Source organism: Sorex fumeus, unplaced genomic scaffold, assembly GCF_029834395.1.
Source record: "Sorex fumeus unplaced genomic scaffold, SorFum_2.1 ptg000064l, whole genome shotgun sequence".
Classification (NCBI taxonomy): domain Eukaryota; kingdom Metazoa; phylum Chordata; class Mammalia; order Eulipotyphla; family Soricidae; genus Sorex; species Sorex fumeus.
The window spans coordinates 6,997,539-7,017,971 of NW_026606121.1; the positions used below are offsets into that span (position 1 = coordinate 6,997,539).

General features: G+C 63.0%; 1 protein-coding gene across 3 annotated transcripts in view; it reads left to right on the top strand.

The window, feature by feature from the left end:
- AJAP1 (adherens junctions associated protein 1) overlaps positions 1-14,035 on the top strand; it is a 55,965-nt gene extending 41,930 nt beyond the window's left edge. For all 3 annotated transcript variants that reach the window (XM_056128405.1, XM_056128404.1, XM_056128403.1), the window contains exons 3-6: positions 7,453-7,540; positions 9,258-9,500; positions 10,552-10,680; positions 13,991-14,035. In XM_056128405.1, coding sequence (XP_055984380.1) covers positions 7,453-7,540; positions 9,258-9,500; positions 10,552-10,624 — 404 coding nt within the window. In that variant the 3' untranslated portion in view covers positions 10,625-10,680; positions 13,991-14,035. The remainder of the gene's footprint in view (positions 1-7,452; positions 7,541-9,257; positions 9,501-10,551; positions 10,681-13,990) is intronic.
- Positions 14,036-20,433: the final 6,398 nt, after the last annotated feature.

Genomic DNA, 20,433 nt, shown 5'->3' on the forward strand with positions numbered 1-20,433 from the left:
AGAGCCCTCACTGGGTTCTAGCGTTATCTGACTCTGGGCACAGGACACAGACATGGGTGTTGGCTGGTGTTCAAGCTGGCGCTTCCACCCCTTGTACACCCACGGGCAGACTCGTTGGTGGCCTGAGTGGAGGAGGGGCTAACCAATTTGGGAGACACTGTTGGTGTCCCGAGGAGAAAGTTCTAGAGGACCTCGCACTGCACAGGCATGAGGCGGCTCAGCCCAGGCCAGCACACCCTTAGCAGGGAGAAGGGCCGACCCATGCCATCCGCCGTCGGGGGCTGCCAAAGCAGGAACTTGAGCCTCGAGGGAGGGCAGTTGGGTCCCAGGCTCTGTGGTGCTGCAAAGGGGGTGTATGTCACGGGGGAGGGAGCCACGGCGGGAGGGGCTGGGAGCAGGACACTCGAGACGGGGTGGGGCTGGCCGAGGGTGGGTCCAGAGCAGACACAGCAGCTGCGGGTGCAAGGCTCCCAGACGGAGTTGGGGGCGGCCCTGCTCTGCCCGTGCCCTCAGCCCCTCACGTCTGGATATTGGGGCCGTCCACCCGGAGTGACCCTGTCGGCTACAGGGACGGTGTTTCTGTGGCTAGAGGAGGTGCCCCATCTGCCGATCCCTCCCGGCACCCCAGACACTCCTGTCCCCAGTGGCGCCGCTGTTCCCGGCCCACCTCTGAGAGCCCCTCCCTCCCGCCCTCTCCTCTGCCGTACCACACGCGACACACAGCCCCGTCCATGTTGTCGTGGCAAGGCCGGATTCCCCCCCCCCCCACTCAGAGCTGTGCTGCACCCACATGTGTCCAGGCCACGTTGTCTGTCCACTTGCTGGCACTGGGCCCTGGCTTGTGTCCAGGGCTGGCTGCTGTGCTCGGGGCCCGTCTGTGCGCAGCCGGGGAGAGCGGCAACGGGCCGATCGTGGCTTTCCCGGGCGCCCCCAGCCTGTTTTCCATAGACGCGTTTCTGCCGCAGCGAGTGACGGCTCTCCCGTTCCCTTTTCAGCTGCACCCGTAGATGTCTGTATTGGGGCACTCGGACCCCCAAAAGCAGTCGGGGAGCAGTTTTCACAGGCCCGTTGTTTGTCTCTGCGGCTGAGGGAGGCAGGGCTGGCCAGTGGTCTCGTGTTAGCCCAAACATGCCCCAAAGATCCGGTTCCTGATTTATGTTCTGTGGTTCAGTAAATGTCACGGTGGGGGCACCATCCGAGCACGCAAAGGCTCTGGCAAAGTCCCGGGCATGGTGGGCGTGTGACCCCATCCTCACCTCCCTGGGCTTCGTTCCCCGGGATAGGTGCAGGTGGCCTGTGACAGGCGGAATCGCGGTGGGGGCAGGGCAGGGGAGGCCACAGAGCCCCGGTCAGGTTAGGGAGCCCCCGGCTGACCAGACCACTGAACCCCAGCCTCGCTGCCCCTCGCAGGGTACTGGTGTGACTTCACGCAGGCACGGGAACTGGGAGGCAATGCCAGGCTGCCAGGGCCGAGCCGCCCACACACACCGGCCATGCAGCAGGGCAGCCGGGCACAGGGGCTCCCGAACGGTGGGACACAACAGGTGTGAGAGATCAGAGGGAACCAGGACTGGAGCGAGAGCACAGTGGGGAGGCCGCTCGCCTTGCACACAGTCAGCCCGGGTTTGATCCCCGGCATCCCATATGGTCCTCACCAGGAGTGACCCCTTGAGTGCAGAGGCAGGAGTGACCCCTGAACACAGCTGGGTGTGGCCCAAGAACCAACAACAAAATTTCCTCTTACCTATTCTAATTCTTCCATGCACTCCTCCGTGCTCTGCTCACATACACATGCATGGGTGCATCCACATGGGGACACACATGCACAGACATGTACACATGCAACACCATGCACCTGGGCATATGCATATGTGTGCAAGGCATGCTGGCACATGACACTCATGTGCGCACATACATGCATATATGTGCAACCCTATAACATGGAATCATGTGTGCGCATGTACACACATGTACACATATTTCTATGCACATGTACGTTTGCATGTCTGTACATGCACACTGGTATGTGGCTTTCACGTGCATTCATATGTACACACTGGAACATGGCGTTCATATATTCACACATGTCTAAATGCACGTAATACCATACATATTGCTACAAGCATACGTGTGTGCACAATACACTTTACATACATGTACATTTCTCACATATGTACAATAACAAGGTTTACCTACATGTACTGGCACATGCCTGGGCACTTGTGTGTGCATGGGGTACAGAGTGTCTGCCATCAGGAATTCTCGCTCCCCACATCAGTTCAGGATAGGCTGGGCCAGGTGTTTCCCTTTCCCAAGCACTGACCCGAGGCAGCTGCATGTCTGGATGCTTCCCGTGGTGTCCTGGTGATAGCGCACACGCCCAGCTGCACACGCCCTGTGCAGCCTCAGGCTCTGAGCATGTGTGCCCTGGGCTTGGCTGCTCCTTGGTTCCCGCCAGACGTGCTGGCTCCAGAGCCACCGGCAGAACATGATCCAGGGTCCAGGGTCCCAAACAGCTGCCCCCACAGCCCCCCCCCCAGCAGTCTTGTCCATCCATCCATCCTTCTTCTCATCCATTCATCCATCCATTTCCCTCCGTGTCCCGGCCCCCCACCCCCATGGGCCCTGCAACAGCGCTGAGCAGAGCCTGCAGTTCTCTGAGCCCTCCAACCTCGGGGACTTTGCCTCCCTCCCGCATCCTGCCCTGGGCCTTGAGTGCTCATGCCACCATGGCAGATTGCCATGAGGGTCAGGTGGTCTTCATGCCCTGCATGCAGGGCTGGCCCACAGCAGCGCTGACAGACCCCCAGGGCCAGCAGCGGTGTGGGTGGCGGTGACCATGCACTGCTTTGGGGGATGGTGGTGAGGATGGTGACAGCTCGAGGCTGAAGGGTCACAGCACAGGGTGTCCCTAGCTTCCGGTCAGGGTGAAGGGACAGAGGGGCCCTCACAGGGCCTGCAGCAAGCAGTCAGTGCGGTCAGGGCAGGGCGGGCCCAGGGCAGCGGCTGCTCAGCTGTTTGCAGGAACACGGTGTGCGAGCCTGAGCCAGGAACACGCCTATTTCCGGCCGACATTTGTCAAGGTCAGTGAATCACCAGCAGAGGGGCGGTGGGGCGTGAGAGGGCACTGCCCAGTGCCCGCCCGGGCCTCTGAGAGGTGCCAATCTGCCTGGGCCCGCAGAGACTGGCACTGAAGGTGGATGCAGACACACGTGTGCACACACATGTACACAGGCTCCCATGTGCTCACCTCAAGCAACATGCACGCACACGCTTGCTCACAAGCTCACAAGTAATTATACACATCATGCATCTACACCACACAGATGATGCACACACAGGCACATAGCAATAGCAGCACACATAACACATGCATGAGAGCAGACACCTACAACCACACAGACACATGCCCACACACATACGCAGGTATGCAGGTGCACATGAGTGTACACACACTAACACAGATACACATGCTTGCACACAGACATCTGCATGTGTCCACACTGAGAGGCTCACATGCATACAGAGGTGTGCACCTACCGCACGCACATGTGGGTTACACCGTGTGTACACAGGTGTGTGCACTCAGCCAGGGGTACACATGTGCGCGCACACACCAAGCCAAGCTTCAGGCTCCATCGGGCACCCCGTGGCACAGTGGAACTTCGGGCTGCCACACCCCCTCCGCTCAAACAGAAACGGTCGGAGGAACCCGCTGTGCCCTATACACAGCCACGGGCAGCGGTCACGCCGCACCTCTGCCCGCTGCAGGGGTGGCAGTGCCAGAAGTAATTGTTTCGGGGCGTTGACCTCAGCCTTAGGGGGCTCCTGTGCAGGTGGGGGCTGGGAGGGCTCCAGGCACCTCGAGGAGGAAGCCTCTGCCCATGCTCTCACCCTCCACCCCCACCCCTGCCCTCCGCCCATGCTCTCACCCTCCTGCCCATCCTCTGGCTTCTCTCCAGGCCACGGGGTCAGAAGCTCCTGGCCATGTCATGGCCCCTCTGCCAGCTCCAGGAACAGCCCTGCTGGGCCGCCAGCACTGTGCCAACATCCCTGGGCCTGTCGCCGCGGGTGGGCAGTGCTCATGCTCAGGGAATTCTGCCCTTCCCAGAATGGGCAGAGTCTTGGCAGAGGGCAGGGGGTAGGGGCAGGGGGCAGGCCCGGAGCTGTGATCTGAGGAACAGCTGGCGTTCCTGATGCGCAGGACTTCAGGCAGGGCTTGGCTCGAGCGCGGCGGGCACAGGCAGTTGAGGCTGAGGCGGGCAGCAGGTCCGACTCTGCTCTACAGTCTAGGCATTGCTTTGCCGCGGGAACGTCCAGGGTCCTGGACCCTGGAGCAGAACTGTGGGACCTTGGAGTTCAGCCTGGAAGCATGGCTGGGCCACAGCCTGCATGGGCCGGACAGCGGGCTGGGTGGGGCCTGTGGAGTGGACCTTCCTGTCCCCAATCCCTGGACATTCATCCTCCAACCTTTGAGCAAAGTTTGCTCCCCAAGGCCCAGCATGGGGTTGCAGTGAACCCCCGTGGTCCCCCTTCTCTTCACCCTCCTGGACACGGACGGTGAGGGGCCCTCCTGGTCCCCAACTGCCTGTTACTGCCCCCCCCCCCAAGACCCAGTTCCTGCCACCATCATGACAAGCCCTGCGTGCCCTGGCCTGGTGACGGCCGGTTGTGGGTGGCTGCAGACTCCAGGTTGTTGGGAGGGTTTTCTGGGATCCGAGTGTCTCCGTCCGGGCTCTGCCCGCTGCCGAGGGGCACTTTGAGTGGCAGGGGGTGAGGCCGTGGGGCCGCGGCTTCTGGGCACAGCCCTGCTACAGTCACACAGCCCGGGCACAGGGCGTGGACAGGTGGGCCTGAAAGCCTGGTGTGGGCATTGCTGCCTGGAGGGGGCGACCGGTGGGGCAGGGCCCCCAGAGCATCTCTGCGGGTCTGAGCCCAGCCCGCGGTGCCATGACCCTGAGCATCAGGGCGGCTGGGGGCCTCCTGAGCCCAGTGCTGGGTGTGGTCACTGGCTGCCCCCAGCCTCCAGGTCTCATGTCCGCCTTTCCAGCCAGGGGTGGATGGGGGGCTCCATCAAGCTGTAGAGAAGCAGGCGGGGTGGAAGGGGGCTGATGCGCCCCCCCCCCCCCATGCTCAGAGACTTGGACAGTGTGGGCTAAGGAAGGCCTGGGCTTGGCTTGTGGCCAGGACGAGGGTCCTGGAGTCCACTGTCTGTCTGTCTGGAGGGGCCCTTCCGTCAGGAGGCACTCAGGGTGCCAAGGACTCAGCCCCTGCCAGCCCAGCCCTGTCCCCTCCACAGGGCCCTCCCGGTGGGGCAAGCCAGGCTCTCTGTTGTACCGACAGGCACAGAGCAATAGGTGGGATGGAGGCTGGGGCCTCCTCACCATGGTTCCAGAAGCTTCTCCCTCCCAAGCGGAGCCCACACCCAGCCTGAGCCCAGCGAGCTGGCCCTGTCACATGTGGCCCTTCCCTCAGATGGACTTTGAACCATCCCCTGGGGCACAGCATCTCCCTCGCTTGGCTGCTCCTGCGTCATAGATGCCAGGATCTCTGTGCCGAGTCGTTGTCAGGATTCACCCTGTGGTATCCACCCGATGACTGATGTTGCTGGTGTCCGGGTCCTTTATGACTTACCACCCCAGCCTCACCTCCAGTGTCATCACCATCAACACCACCATCAGATTAGCATCAGCATCACCATCAGCACCACCATCAGCATCAAAGTCACCATCCGCTTCAGTATCACCATCAGCATCAATATCAGTATCACCATCAGCACCACCATCAGCATCACCATCATCATCAGCAGCATCAGCACCACCATCAGCACAACCATCTCCATCAGTATCAGTATCAGCATCAGCATCAGCTCTACCATCAGCATCAATGTCACCATCAGCTTCTATATCACCATCAGCATCAATATCAGTATCACCATCAGCATCACCACATTATCAACATCAGCACCACCATTCACCATCAGGACCACCATCAGCACCAATGTCACCATCAGCTTCAGTATCACCATCAGCATCAATATCAGTATCACCATCAGCACCAGCATCAGCATCACCATCAGCATCAGCACCACTATCACCATCAGTACCATCAGCATCAGCATTTGTACCACCATCAGCATCAACATCAGCACCACCATCACCATCAGCACCACCATCACCATCAGCACCACCATTAGCATCACCATCAGCACCATCATATTTACCACTGCCACTAGCACCAGCACCACTTTGACCATTTCCATCATCACCATCATTATCACCATAATCACCATCATTACCACCCTCACCATCACAGTTACCGCCACCCTCACCATCACCATCAGCGCTGTCAACACCATCACCACTGTGACTCCAGCACTGTCCTTTGCCCTCCCACCCTCTCCCCAATGGTCACTGAGACTGGCCAGGCACGCACTCTGAGAGCACCTGGCTTTCTCCAGGTCCAGCTGTGTGGTGGGTGAGGCTGGACAGTGCCCTGCGCGGCTCCCAGCCATGAGTCCTCTCCAGCTGACTGGGCGGCTGCTGGGTCAGAGGAAGTGGACGGTGGGGGTCACTGTGGAGAGCGGGCCTTGTGCCATCACCAACTTCCCCCGGGCAGGCTGACCTGGCTGTTTAGGAGAAGACAGACTTGCCCGGAGGGTCTTCTTGGCAGGTGCCACCCTGGGGGCAAAGGCACGGGAGCCGTTGGCAGGGGAGAGGCCTGCCCGCGTGTCCCGGGGTTGCACACAGTCGGTCCTTAATAAGTGGCTTTTCATCACGGATGTCAACGTGAGGGGACGGAGGCCCTGGCATTCACACCTGCGCTGACCTGCGGGGCCAGTGTGAGCTTGAGTCCCTGCAGACGCGGTCCCCAGTGCCAGGGCGCGTTGGCCGTGGGCAGGTCCCCAGATTCCACGATCAGTGGAGAGGGAACGTCTGTGTGTCCGCTTGGCTCCGGAGCTCCCTGTGAACACAGGGCACGTCGGCAGGCAGAGGGTGATGCCCCTGCCCTAAAGGGCGGCCTGCAGCCTCAGCATCAACTGAGTTGCACCCCGAGCCCTGGACAGCTGGGCAGGAACCAGAGGGCTGGTTCCAGGAGAATGAAATGGGCTGAGGGCAGCTGAGGGACAGAAAGAGAGTGCCCCATGTGCAGTGAGCTGACCACTCAGCGGCCTCTAGAGTGGCAGTTCCCAGGGCCTGCCCAGACAAAAGACGCAGCCCTGGACCAGCCAGAGACGCCCCAGAGGAGAAACGCAGCCCGGGGCTCCCCGCCCTCTGCACCTTTCTGCCCCTCAGGCAGCCCCCTCAGCAGCCTGGGGCCAGGACCCCCACACCAGCTCTGCCTACTCCCTCATTGAGTCCCGGGGTCCTTCCTGTCCCTGCAGGCCACCCATGGGGGCAGTGTCTCTGTGGGGAGGGGCGGGGCTGTGCTGACTCCTGCCCGTGTCCGCAGGCCTGGCCGTGCACCAGATCGTCACCATCACTGTGTCCCTCATCATGGTCATCGCTGCTCTCGTCACGACGCTTGTCTTAAAGAACTGGTAAGGACACGTGGCCACTGCCCCAGGCCCAGCCCCTGCAGATGCTCCCCCTCATCCCTGTCTCCTTGGCCCCTCTGGCTGTCTCCTCTGGCCATCTCTGGCCGTCTCTGGCCATCTCTGGCCATCTCGGCCCGGCTGAGTCACGCGGTCTCCGTCCTGTGTCCTCCTGCCAGTGCTGAGTCTGCGGAACTAGGTCGCTCCTGGCTCCCGGCGGCCGGCTGCCACTTCCCCGGCAGTCGGCCTACTTTGGGGCCTCGCTGGGCAGCACCTGAGACACCTGGGGAAGCCGAGGGCTGCCGTGACTCAGAGCTGCCCCCGCGCGGGGCTGGCCAGGTGGCAGCCGCCTTCCAGCCCAGGCGCCTCCGCAGCCCAGAGCCTCCAACGGAGCTGCCGCTCGCTCGGGGGACCAGGCCCTGGGATGTTACCCCAGGGACACGCCTGGCCGCCCTTGCTGGGCCCACGTGCCTGCCAGGGTCATGGGGTCAGTGCCGGGGTCATAGGATCAAAGCTAGGGTCGTGTGGTCAGGGCAGGGGTCATAGGGATAAGTCAGCACCTGAGCCACAGAGGTCAGCACTGGGGTCACAGGGAGGTCAGCACTGGGGTCATGAGGAGGTCAACACTGAGGTCATGGGAAGGTTAGCACTGGGGTCACTGGGGGAGGTCAGCACTGGGGTCACGGGGAGGTCAGCACTGGGGTCACAGGGAGGTCAGCACTGGGGTCACAGGGAGGTCAGCACTGGGGTCATGAGGAGGTTAACACTGAGGTCATGGGAAGGTTAGCACTGGGGTCACTGGGGGAGGTCAGCACTGGGGTCACGGGGAGGTCAGCACTGGGGTCACGGAGAGGTCAGCACTGGGGTCTTGGGTGTGGGAGGGTGACCCTCTGCAGAGGCCCTTCGGAACAGCCTGGCACAAGGGCCCATGACCCCAGGGTCCAGGTTTTCTTTCTTCTTTCACCCTGCCCCCGGGGGTCCCCCTGTCACAGGAGGCAGGTGAGGCTGGGCCCGTGGGGTCCCTCTTGCCCATGAGCGTGAGGAGGGGTCCCCTTTTCTCCTGGCTCCTGCCCACTTTGCCGTGTGGCATCCTGGGCCAGTCTGGGCTCCTGTGTCTCCTGGCCTGGCCTGGGGGCTTAGGCTAGGCACAAGGGCGCCCTGAGGGATGGACAGGACCCCACGGCACGATGGACCCCCAACTTGTCCTAGAGGCTCCTGCCTGGCAACTATGGGCTCCAATTCAGACAGGCCGTCGTGGGGCAACCGAGTCAGTCCCCCTCTGTCCTGCTCCCTCCCAGACGCCTGCGATGTCGAGGCCACTGGACAAAGGGAAAAGACGGTCGCTTGGCTGTGGTAGATGGTCCCGCAGAGGCCAGACTCACCACTTAGTAGGAAACGCTAATTAGTGCCCGGTCAGTCCCAGGGTGGCCATCCAGAGGGGCCCAAGCAGGCCAAGGACACGATGCGAGGTCCCGTGGGCATGCGCAGTCCAGGGCGTGCGTGGGCGGTGGGGGGGCAAGGGGGACATGCACATGCGTCCCGAGGTAGGTGCGGCCCCGAGCACATGCGCCCCAAGCACGCGCTCTCGAGGGAGGCGCGACCCCGAGCACGCGCGCTCCCGAGGCAGGGGCTCCGGAGTGCGCGCCCCAGTGCACGCGCCCCGAGCATGCGCCCCCGTGCACACGCCCCCGTGCACGCGCCCCAGCACGTCCCTGTCCCGCAGCTGCGCGCAGAGCGGGCACGCGCGGCGCAGCAGCCGGCAGCGCAAGCTGCAGCAGCAGGAGGAGAGCTGCCAGAACCTGACGGACTTCGCGCCCGCGCGCGTGCCCAGCACCCTGGACGTCTTCACCGCCTACAACGAGACGCTGCAGTGCTCGCACGAGTGCGTGCGCGCCTCCGTGCCCGTCTACGCCGACGACACGCTGCGCTCCGTGGGCGAGTTCAAGTCCACGTTCAACGGGAACCGGTGAGTGGACGCGGCCCGGGATGGGCCCTGCGTCCTGAGACGCCTCGAGGGCCGGTGCCCCTGAGATGCCCCCCCCCACCCCGCGGCCAGGGCGACCCCCGCAGCACCCGGGACCCCGTCCACTCAGGCCCACGGCGTCACAGCCCCCGGCCCGCGGCAGCGAGTGAGGGGCCGGGGTGGGCGCTGCCCAGGACAGGGGCGCCCAGGGCGCATGGGAGGAGGTCGGGGCTAGCAAGGAGCCCTGGGGTCAAGCCAGCCACGGGTCTGCCCCTCACGTGGCAGGTGTGTCCCCCACGTGGCAGGTGTGTCCCTCAAATGGTGGGTCAGTCCCTGGCATGGCGGGGGTCTGTCCAGGTGCTCCTCACTTTGGCGGAGGCTGTCGGGACACCCCCTTCCCTGCATGGGAGGCTCGACCAGTCCCTTTGGAGCTGCTGTCATCTTGCTTTCACACAGTGCGTAGTGGGTGCTGCGTGGACCTGCCCACCTTCCACAGTCTCTGCAGAGAGGGGTTTCAGAGCCTCCGTGGAAGGGGCCGGAGCAACTGGGCTGTTGGAGGCACTTGCCTTGCCCACGTTCTACCCGGGTTACATCCCCAGCGCCCCGTGGGGTCCCCGGAGCCCCACTGGGAGTGGTGGGTGCAGAGCCCCTGGCAGCAGCCCTGCACACCGTGGGGTATGGTTCCCAACAAAACAAGTACAAAACTGGGAAACAGAGGCCTGGGGCAGGCTCGTGGGTGGCTCCGAGCTGGGGTGTGCTGGGTTCCTGCTCCCCTCCGCCCCGCGAGGCTCTGGGCGCCCGGGGTGGGCAGCAGCTGTGCCCGTGGGTCTGCATGTCCGGGGACAGGCCTTCCTCCCCTCCAAGGGGCTGGGATCTGGGGCCCTGCGGGCGTGCCCTGCCCCTGGGACTGAGCCCGGGGCGGCGGGGAGCTGACCCCAGGCTGGTGACCCCGAGGGAAGGGGTCACTGCTGCAGAAGGGGTCACTCAGCCCCGTGGGGCCCCAGGGGTGGCCCATGTGCCTGGCCCTGCCTGCAGCCTCCCTTCCTGCCCACAGGCCGCCGCCCTCTGACCGGCATCTGATCCCTGTGGCCTTCGTGTCTGAGAAGTGGTTCGAGATCTCCTGCTGACTGGCGTGTGTTTTTACCTCCCGGGGGCTGGGCAGAAGCCATGCATCCTCTTTATGGTGTGTACCCCACTTCCCCCTTTCCCTGGGGGTGGCCAGGGGAGGGGAACACGATGTGTGGGACCGAGCATGTGTGTGGCCTGTCATGGGGGGAACCGCACAGGGGAGAGAGACGGCCCAACTCTGCAGCCCCAGGCAGTCGGGGGCAAGTACCACCTGTGCGGCCCACCACAGTCTATCCCTGACACCCCCTAGGGATCTCTGAGCACTGGGCTGGGAGTCAGCCCTGAGCACTGCTGGGTGTAGCCCGAGAGAAAAGCAAAGACAGGCAGGGACCAGGTGGGGACCAGGCTGCCCGGCCAGAGAAGGCTCTGGAAGGAACCGCTGGCCGGTCCCCGAGACAGACTCACACATCTCCGTCCCGCCTGGATGCCTCGGCGGGAGAGCCCAGGAGGCAGAACTGAAACGCAGCCGTGAGAAAGAACAGTGAGAAGGATGCCCAGGCCAGGGGAGGGCCGAGGGCCCAGACGTGGCTGGTCTGAAGCTGGCGAGAGCCCCGAGGGCGCTTGGCGCGGCCGCGGAGTCGCCCCTCGTGAGCTGCCCGTCATCAGGGAACCTGCTGGTCTGTGTCGGCCTCTGCCCTCTGGTCGCATCTCGCCCCTTGCGGGACCATCTTACCTCTTGCAGAACAGGGCGACACCCTGGGGCACTGCTGACTGCGTCGTCGGGGCGGGTCTGCTGGTCAAAGGCCCTGGGTGCAGCCCCCGTGGTCCCTGGAGCCCTGGGTCCGAGCTGTGGGGGAGCCGCTAGTACCCAGTCCCAGCCCTGACGAGGGTTGACTGGGCACCACTCTCGCCAGCCCTCACTGCTGTCCGGGGTCAGAACAGCCTGCACAGCCTGTGTCAGCCAGCGACAGGCTGGGCGGGTGGTGTCCAGGGGCCCTGGACAGGGTGGGCACGCAGGCACCGTTGGGTCTGCCCCGCCTGGGCACACGGAGATCACAGTAGCCTGGGCCCTGGAAGGGCCCCCGGGTACCCCTTAGGTTGCTGGCAACCAGGAGTTCGCGTGTGTCCACACATGTGCCCACTGCGTCCACCTGTGGGTGTGCCCTGCGGGGACCAGCCGGCCAGCCCCCTCGTCCCCATTAGGTTTTGAAAAATGCACAAAAGTTTCGGCCCCTGACGTCGGAGGTGTGGGCCCCTAACAGGACCTCCGCCCCCTTCCCCAAGGCGTAGGCACTTGGGAGCCCCTGCTGGCACGTGTCCCCCCTTGGACATCCAGGCGGCAGTGCACCAGGAGCCCATACGGTGGGCGAAGGGAAACTGAGGCACAGTCTCGGTGGACAGGGCAGCTCGCCCCGAGGCATGCAGGAGACCCTGTCTTGCTTTTCTGCCCTCCCCTGTGTCCGAGGAGCCTTGGGCGGGAGGGGACAGAGTGCATGTCCCTTGAGGTGGGCGCACGCACCCTGCAGGTTGCCACTTGACCGTCCCCCACCCCCCCACGCTGGGAGGCCCCCGTTATGGGCTGCTCACATAAATAGTGATGAATACACGACACTTAGTGAGGCTCGCGTCCCTGCAAACCACTTGGCGGGGAGGACCCGCTGCTCACCACCAGGCAGGGGTGGCCCGTGGCCAGTGGGGGGGGTCTCCAGACCCTGGACAGAGGCGCCCCAGCCCGGGCAGGCCAGCAGCCTCTCCCCTCCCCGGGGTCTGTGGCCATGTGCTGCCCGCCCCGCCTCCGCCTGGTCAGTGGGTTCCAGCTGGGCCGAGCTGCTGCTGGCCGCGGCTGCCCGGGCTGTGGCTGGCCTGCAGCTCATTTCCTGCCGTTCTCCTCGCCGCGAGTCCACCCCAGAGAAGCTCATTAGTACTCGAGCCGTCGTGGCTGCTTCATCCCAGCAGCGCCTGAGAAGTAATAAAAGTTCTTGAATCCGAAGCGGGTGAGGAATGAATCATGTTATTATTTTCAAAACACAGTGAAGACACAACGGATCATCCTTGTAATCATAAACAACAAAAAAAAAGGCACCTGAGGGGCTGGAACGATAGCACAGTGGGGAGGGCATTTGCCTTGCACGCAGCCGACCCGGGTTCGATTCCCAGCATCCCATAGGGTCCCCCGAGCACCGCCAGGAGTAATTCCTGAGTGCAGAGCCAGGAGTAAGCCCTGAGCATCACCAGGTGTGACCCAAAAAGCAAAAAAAAAAAAAAAAAAAAAAATGGCACCTGGCCTCGGCGCTGGGTTCTCAGGACAGAGGCTGGGCTGGCTGGGAGTGGGGGCTGCGGGACCCTCTGCTCAGCCGCCTGCAGGGCAGAGAGAAGCCAGGGATGAAGCTGAACGACTATGGCAGGAGGCCCTCCCTGGGGGCTCTCGACCACACCCCCTCATGCACCCCCGGGGCCCCCCAACCCCCCATGCTCCCCTCCCAAATGCGCCCCCGACCCTGACGCGCCCCCGACTCTGTTGGTCCCTCAGCGTCTGCGTCCAGCATCCCCTTCATTGTAAATTGACGTTTTCTTCATTTTCAAACTAGCAAAATGTGTGCCGCTCAACTCGGCCCCAACTCCTTCACCAGAAGGCCCAGGGGGCACCAGCCACTTCCCACAGCTGGTGATTCCCTCCCAGCCCAGATCCCCCACCCAAAGAGACCCCGCCCCAGGGCAGCACAGGCAGCCAGGCACCCGGCCCTGTAGTTGGCTGGGCACCACCTTCATGGTGGGATGCTGCAGAGACCCCCATGGGCCTTCATCCTGGAGTGCGCAAAAAGGCTGGGCGCGGGGGGGGGTACCTCTGCATGCCACACCCCCTCACTGCAGGGGCGGCTGGGTTGGGGGGTGCCTCAGGGATGGACCCAGCAAGGGGCCTCAGGCGGGAACCCCAGTGGGTTCGAGAGGAGCAGCACCAGCATTGTGGGGCGTCAGTGCCTTCCTAAGGGGTCCCCTGCAGGGCTGAGGGCCAGTGTACCCCCCTCGATGCCATCAGAGAGCTGTCAGTGTGGGGGTCAGGACTCCTGATCTCGGGTCCTGGGGTTCCCAAGATCCGGGGGACACCCGGGCCGGGCCCTAAGACTTCCCTGCAGTGTCCCCAGCCCAGGGCCATGGGGGTCAGTGTCCACATGTCCCTGATGTGGCCCCCAGCTGAGGGGGCGGTGCCACTGCCCAGGGGTGGGAGTGGAGAGGATCTGCCAGATGTTCGGGTCCCAGAGGCCTGGGGCAGCGCAGCCCTGACGCTCCTGCCCATCTCACGGCTCCTGTGCGTAGCCAGTGGCCCTGTCCAGTCCCTCCTTGTCTGTGGTACCTCGGGGGGCCGGTGGGTGGACGGAGGCGTCCACCCGGCCGCCGCCCCTCACTCTTTTCCTGTCTCTCCCCAGGATCCCGTCGGCGAACCTGTAAAAATACAAACTACAATAAACACAAACCCTGGAGCTCAGCCGGGGAGGCGAGATCTATTTTTCTACGTTCACGTCTGCGGGAACTGCTCGAAAGGGAAGGAGGCGAGGAGGGATCGGAAAGGACGAGGCGGGGCGCCGCCCCACGGATCCCGGCCTGGACCGAGACTCGAGCCTGTGCCAATAATACCATTATGTGCCATGTACCGACCCGGAGGCGGCGCTGGAGCCCGCGGCCGCGCCAGGACGCCCGGCAAGCGGCGCGGAGCTCCGCCCAGGGGAAGCTATTTCTGGTTACTATACATATATAAATATATAAATACAAACACACACGCACACAAGCGCACACGCACACACGCGCACACACACACACACACTTTTTTTGTACTGTAGCAATTTTTGAAGATCTTCCACGTTCCTTTTTAAAAAAAAATGTGTTCTCGGTTCCAAGAGCTGATTTATTTCACACGCTTAGTACGAACAGAATCGACTGTGTTTTCTACCTTGGCGACGCACATATATATGCATATATCGGACTACAGTTCCAGAGTGAGTGTCCGCTTCTCTGGGGACCTGCTGACCCAGTGCCACCTCCCCCGCCCCGGGGACCGTGTGCAGCCAGCCACCACACAACGGGCCCCTTCCGTGACACGCCGCCTGGCCGCTTCGGGCGTGAGACCGCCACGTTTTCTACCCAGGCATATAAATAGATATATACACGCACACACTTACTCTCTCTTTCCGTTTCCTCGTTCGAAGAAGCCGCCCCTCGGCCGCCGAGCCCCGGTCTGGGGGTGGGGGTGGTGGATTCTTGGCCATCTTTGTGTTATACAGACATAGACCGAATTAAAGACATTCTCCAGTGCCAATCACGCGGGGCAGTGGTCTTCTCTGAGTCCTCGCACGCGGCCCTGCCAGCCCGGCCTCAGGCCCCACGGCCCTGGCACTCTGCACGTGGGCACTCTTGGGACCCCCAGGGACCACTGTCTGGGGTTGCTCCACCCCTGCTCCTGCAGACAAAGGGGTCCATGTGGGGACCACCTCCCGTCACCTTCTGATAAAGTTGGCCTGGGGGAATTTTATCATCCACCCCGGGGGATCTGGCACCCCAAATGCCACTGGGGCCTGCCAGGCTCAAACCTTCGGCCCACAGTCTTGTCCTTGAACCCCAGGTTGGGAGGGGACGGCTGGCCCCAAGGTAGTATCTTGGGGACCCTCGGGGGCTCTTACCTGACCTGAGCTCGGCCCAGGGAGCCCGTGAGAGAAAGTCTCGGCTGCGAACCACATCCAGGAGGACCCTTATGTGACTTTGGTGTCATGGTCAGGGCACGTGACCCGACCCCGCCGACCCAGGGGACTCCTGGGTGTCCTGGGGTGACTGGTGGGCTCGAACCCCTGTTCCATGAGCACCTGGGCATTGGGTGAGGCAGGGAGCACATCTGCTCTGCTCTGGGCCGGGCGGATGAGGGGTTAGAGCTGGGTGTTTGCCCGGAACCCCAACTGCTGACTGAACCCCACCCACCCCCCACCTGCCACCAGTGACAGCCAGCTCCGGGCATGGGGAAATGGGGGCAGGGACATGGGGACAGGGGAATGGGGATGGGCACGGGATAGGGCCTTGTCCCTCCCAGCTGGGTGTCGGGCCACACCCCAGGGTGATAGTCACACTGATAGTCACAGCAGCAAGGATTGATCTCTGAAGAGAGACAGAAAGGAGGGGGGATAAGGAGGGAGGGAGAGGGAGAGAGAAGGGGATAGAAGAAGAGAGTGAGAAGGAGAGAGGGTGAGAGGAAGGGAGGGAGGGATAGGTAGAGAGTGGTGGAGGGAGAGGGCGAGAAGGGAGGGGGGGAGAGGGAGATAGGGGAGGGAGGGAGGGGAGGGAGGCCCAGGCATGCTCTGCCCATGGGCCTCTGGACTCCAGCTGCTGCGGGAGTGGACGGGGAAGCACATGGACTGAGTGTCCAGCACAGAGAGCCTGGACCGTGTTCCCTGCACGGCGGCGGCTCTGCTCAGACAGGAACCATGTCAGTGTGATGCCCAAAAGCCCCTTGGCTCGGCTCCTCCCGAGGGCCGCTAGTAGTGCTACCCCCAAAGGACTGGGTGGGGGACAGAGGCCCAGCGGCCCCTCAGCATCGGCCTGGAGGCCCCAAACCTGGAATGGGACCCCCGGGTCAGGGCAGCAACCGGCCCAGCCCAGTGCCCGAGCTCTGGCTGGCCGCCGGGTTTCTGAAGGCTGGTCAGTGGTGGCCCCATCGGTGAGCCTCAGCAGGGACAAGCATGTGGGGGACACAGTGGCCCTGAGAAGCCCCCAGGGGCTCGTGCTCAACCTCCGCACCAAGGGGATGGTGACAGCTGCCCACATGCCCCCCAGGGCTGCAAAGGGCCACCCAGGGCCCCAGGAACAAACTGGAGAGGCCCTGGGTCCCCACCGACCCGTCTTGGGGTCGTCACTGGGCTTGGAAGCTGGGCAGAGGGCGGGTGCAGCCCCCCGCAGAGACGCCATGGCGGGCTCAGGGTTCCAGCCAGAGAGCTGCACCCGAGCCTCGTCGGGGTCCCTGGAGCCCCCTGGAGGGGCCGATGCCGGGTCTCCTGATCCTCACGCCCAGACGAGGGAGTGAAGAAAATGACTCATATTTTTTTGTTTTTTGCATCACACCCGGCGATGCTCAGGGGTTCCTCCTGGCTCTGCACTCAGGAATTACTCCTGGCGGTGCTCAGGGGACTGTATGGGATGCTGGGAATCGAACCCGGATCGGCCGCGTGCAAGGCAAACTCCCTACCTGCTGTGCTATTGCTCCAGCCCCGGAAATGACTCATTTTAATCCCTCCGAATTAGCAATAGGGACGCCCACATCAGACACGTGATCCTGGTCAAGAACTCATTCATTTCTTGATTAAGAAATTTCCTTATTTCTTCCATGATGTCCTTTTATTATTTTTTTTTCATGAAGACACCGTGGTTTTGAAAGTTATTCATGGTTAAGTTTCAGACATCCATTCTCATCACGCATGTTTAAACCGTGTTCATCTCCCACCTTGAATCTGTGAGCACGGGTGTGTGTGTGGATGTGTGGATGGTTGGTGTGAGCATGTGTGAGTATGGCTGTGTGTGTGACTGTGCATGAGTGTATGTGAGGTTGTGACTGTGTGTATGTGCATGTGAGTGTGTGAAACTGAGTGTGTGACTGTGTGCATGAGTGTCTATGAGTGTGTGAATGTGTGAACTTGTGAGTGTGTACATGTGTGAGTGTGCATATGTGTGTGAGTTGTGTGAGTGTGTAGGTGGGTGTGTAAGTGATGAGATGGGAGTGCGTGAATGTGCAAATGTGAGTGTGTGAGCGTGAGTGCATGTGTGTGAATTTTAGTGTATTTGAGTGTGTGTGAGTGTTTATATGTGTGTACATGAGTGTGTGAGTGTGAGTGTGTGTTTGTGAGTGTGTGAGTGTGAGAGTATGTGTGTCTGAGTGCGGGTGAGTGTGGGTGATTGTGAGTGTGTGTGAGTGTGTATATGTGTGTATATGAGTGCGTGAGTGTGTGTGAGTGTGAGAGTGTGTGACTGTGAGTGTGTGAGTGTGAATGTGGGTGATAGTGTGTGAGTGTGGGTGATTGTAAGTGTGTGAGTGTGAGTGTGTGTGACTGTGGGTGGTTGTATGTGAGTGTGTGTAAGTTTGAGAGTGTGAGTGTGAGCATGTGGGAGCATGTGTGAGTGTGAGTGTGTGAGTGTGTGTACGTGTGAGAGTGTGAGTGTGAGTGTGTGTGTGCACTTTACAAGGAGCACCTACCTCTGTTCCAGCGGGACCCAGATCTCTCCGGCCTCGGTGCTGACAGCGTCTCCGCTCCTGGAGGAGCCGCCCGGGCCACCTCATGTGCCCCTCAGCTGCATCTCACGATCAGGTCAGCGCCCGGGACCTACAGGCATGTCGGGTGGGGCTGGGCTGGCGTGATTTCCACACGGGTGAGCTTCAGTCCCCGTGTCCCTGTGCTTCAGGCTCCGCGTGTGGGAGGCTGGCGACGCACCTGCTTCTCTGCCAGCGACTCACACCCCAACGTGCGGCACCCGCAGAACAGGCGCTGCCGGTGCTCCGACAGAGAATATGTGCCTGTCGCCCAGCGGGACGCAGTGCCCGCAGCTCTGGGCCCAGCCAGGCCAGCCTCCCCGGGGAGCGGCTTGAGGCTCGTCTCCTGTTGGGGACAGCGGGCGCCCGGGCCCTTGGATCTGCGGCCACTGTGGCTGCGTGTGCGTGTGTGAGCGTGTGGGCAGCTGCCACACGGAGCGGCACGAGGGCCCCGTGGAGTTCTGCCTGGAGAGGGCTGTTTTCTGACCAGGAGACTTCGGAGGGCAAGGCAGTGAGGGATGGAGCCGAGCCCACCTTGAGCCCCCAGGAGGTCAGGACGCCCAGGACAGGGAGATGCACAGACCCAGCTCGGGACCAGGCCCCACGGATCTCAGGGGACTCTCCTGAAAGTGCTCAGGGCCGCACACCGCAAGGGCGGGGCACGGAACCTGGGATCTGCACTCACTTTGCAGCTGCCTCCTGGCCAGGCACAAGGACATGATGGGGACAGGGGGAGTCAGAGGGTGCTGCGATGGCCCTGAGGCGCCAGCTCTGCCCACCCCGAGGGGAGCCAGCCCCTCACCAGGGAAGGCCTGGCCCCTGGGGCACTCACTCTTGGTGAGGGTAACACCCACGACGCCAAGGTGCTCCCCACCCAGTGCTCTCAGCCCAGTGTCGAGCCCACCGTGTCTCACGTCTGTGGGCCACTGAACAGGCACAAACGTGGGTTCCACAAGAGTCAGAGGCTTCCAGACCCCCCTCTCACCTGTCCCCAACCTCACCCAGCTCCCACCTCACCCCTCCCCACCTCGGCTCCCAGACGCCTGGTTCAGAGGGCTGGCTCCCGGGCCCTGGCTGAAATGCCCCTTCCTAGGAGGGGCCGCTTCCCAGGGGGAGGGGCAGGGGTGGGGGCAGAGGGGCCGGGTGAGGGGCAGGGGCAGAGGGGCAGGGGTGAGGGGCCGGGGTGAGAAGCAGGGTATAGGGCAGGAGTGGGGGCAGGGGTGAGGGGCTGGGGTGAGGGGTAGGGGCAGGGGCAGAGGGGCAGGGATGAGGGGCAGAGGCAGAGGGGCCGGGTGAGGGGCAGGGGCAGAGGGGCAGGGGTGAGGGGCCAGGATGAGAAGCAGGGTGTAGGGCAGGAGTGGGGGCAGGGGTGAGGGGCTGGGGTGAGGGGTAGGGGCAGGGGCAGAGGGACAGGGATGACGGACAGAGGCAGAGGGGTCAGGTGAGAGACAGAGGCAGAGGGGTCAGGTGAGGGGCCGGGGTGAGGGCAGGGGTGAGGGGAGAGTGGCAGGGGTGAGGGTAGCAGTGAGGGGCAGGGGTGGGGGCAGAGGGGCAGGGGTGGGGGCAGGGGTGAGGGGCTGGGGTGACGGGCCGGGGTGAGGGGCAGGGGTGGGGGCAGAGGCCCCGGGCTCACTGGAGCCCTGAGCCGAGCCGGGGCAGCACTGTCACCTCTCCTGCAGGGACACGCCCTCACTGCAGATACCCACAGGCCCTCAGCCCCGCAGAGCACCCTGGGCAGATCCTTCCTGGCGTGGGCTGAGGAGAGCAGAGCCACCCATCCTGCCGCTCCCGCAGAGCTCAGGGAGTGGGGGGCGAGGGGGCCCCCCAGCACCACCACCCGCCTTTGCCTCTGCTGCCTCCTTCTGCCCCCGGAGTCCGGCAAGTCTTGTTGAGGGCCGTCCTGACTGCGCCAGGCTTCGCGGGCCCCGCCGGGGCGGCTCTGCAGGGCCAGCCAGGGCTCCGAGCCACCCCGCCGGGCACCTTCCTCAAGCAGAGAAGAGACAGTGCCGCCGCAGTCACTTAACTGGTTTAAACAAATCAACAGTGGGGATACCATTAAGATCAACTCAATTTGCTCAGCAGCGAGAGGGAAATTGGAAGCTGGTCTCCATTTGCAGGGAGCACGCGCGCCTTGAGCGGAGGCCAGGAGCTAAGTGTGGGCCCGGGAGGTGGCAGCCGGGGCCGAGGGGCTGCCTGTTCCCAGGGGCCCCGCGGAGCCTGGCGCAGTCAGGACGCGCCCTCAACAAGACTCGCCGGCTTCCAGCAGCCTCTGCACGCGGGGGGAGAGGACGGAAGAAAGCCACGTGTGGCTGAGACCTCAGGAAGCGGGGGGGACAGGTGGCAGGAACAAGGGGTCCCGAGAGGAGCCTGCAGGAAGGCCGAACTGCAAGCAGGGTCCAGGGCCTGACCCTGCCTTCACTGCCCAGGGCACAGGGCGCAGGTGGCTGGACGTGCCCAAAGGGCCCCCTGGGCACCGCAAGGCGTCCTGGCATGTCCAGTGCTGATGTTATTCCCTCCCCTGCCCCAAGCTGGTGTGGAGTCAGCGTGGGTCCACGTCGGGAGCGTCGCTGGCCAGGAAGAGGAGGGAGC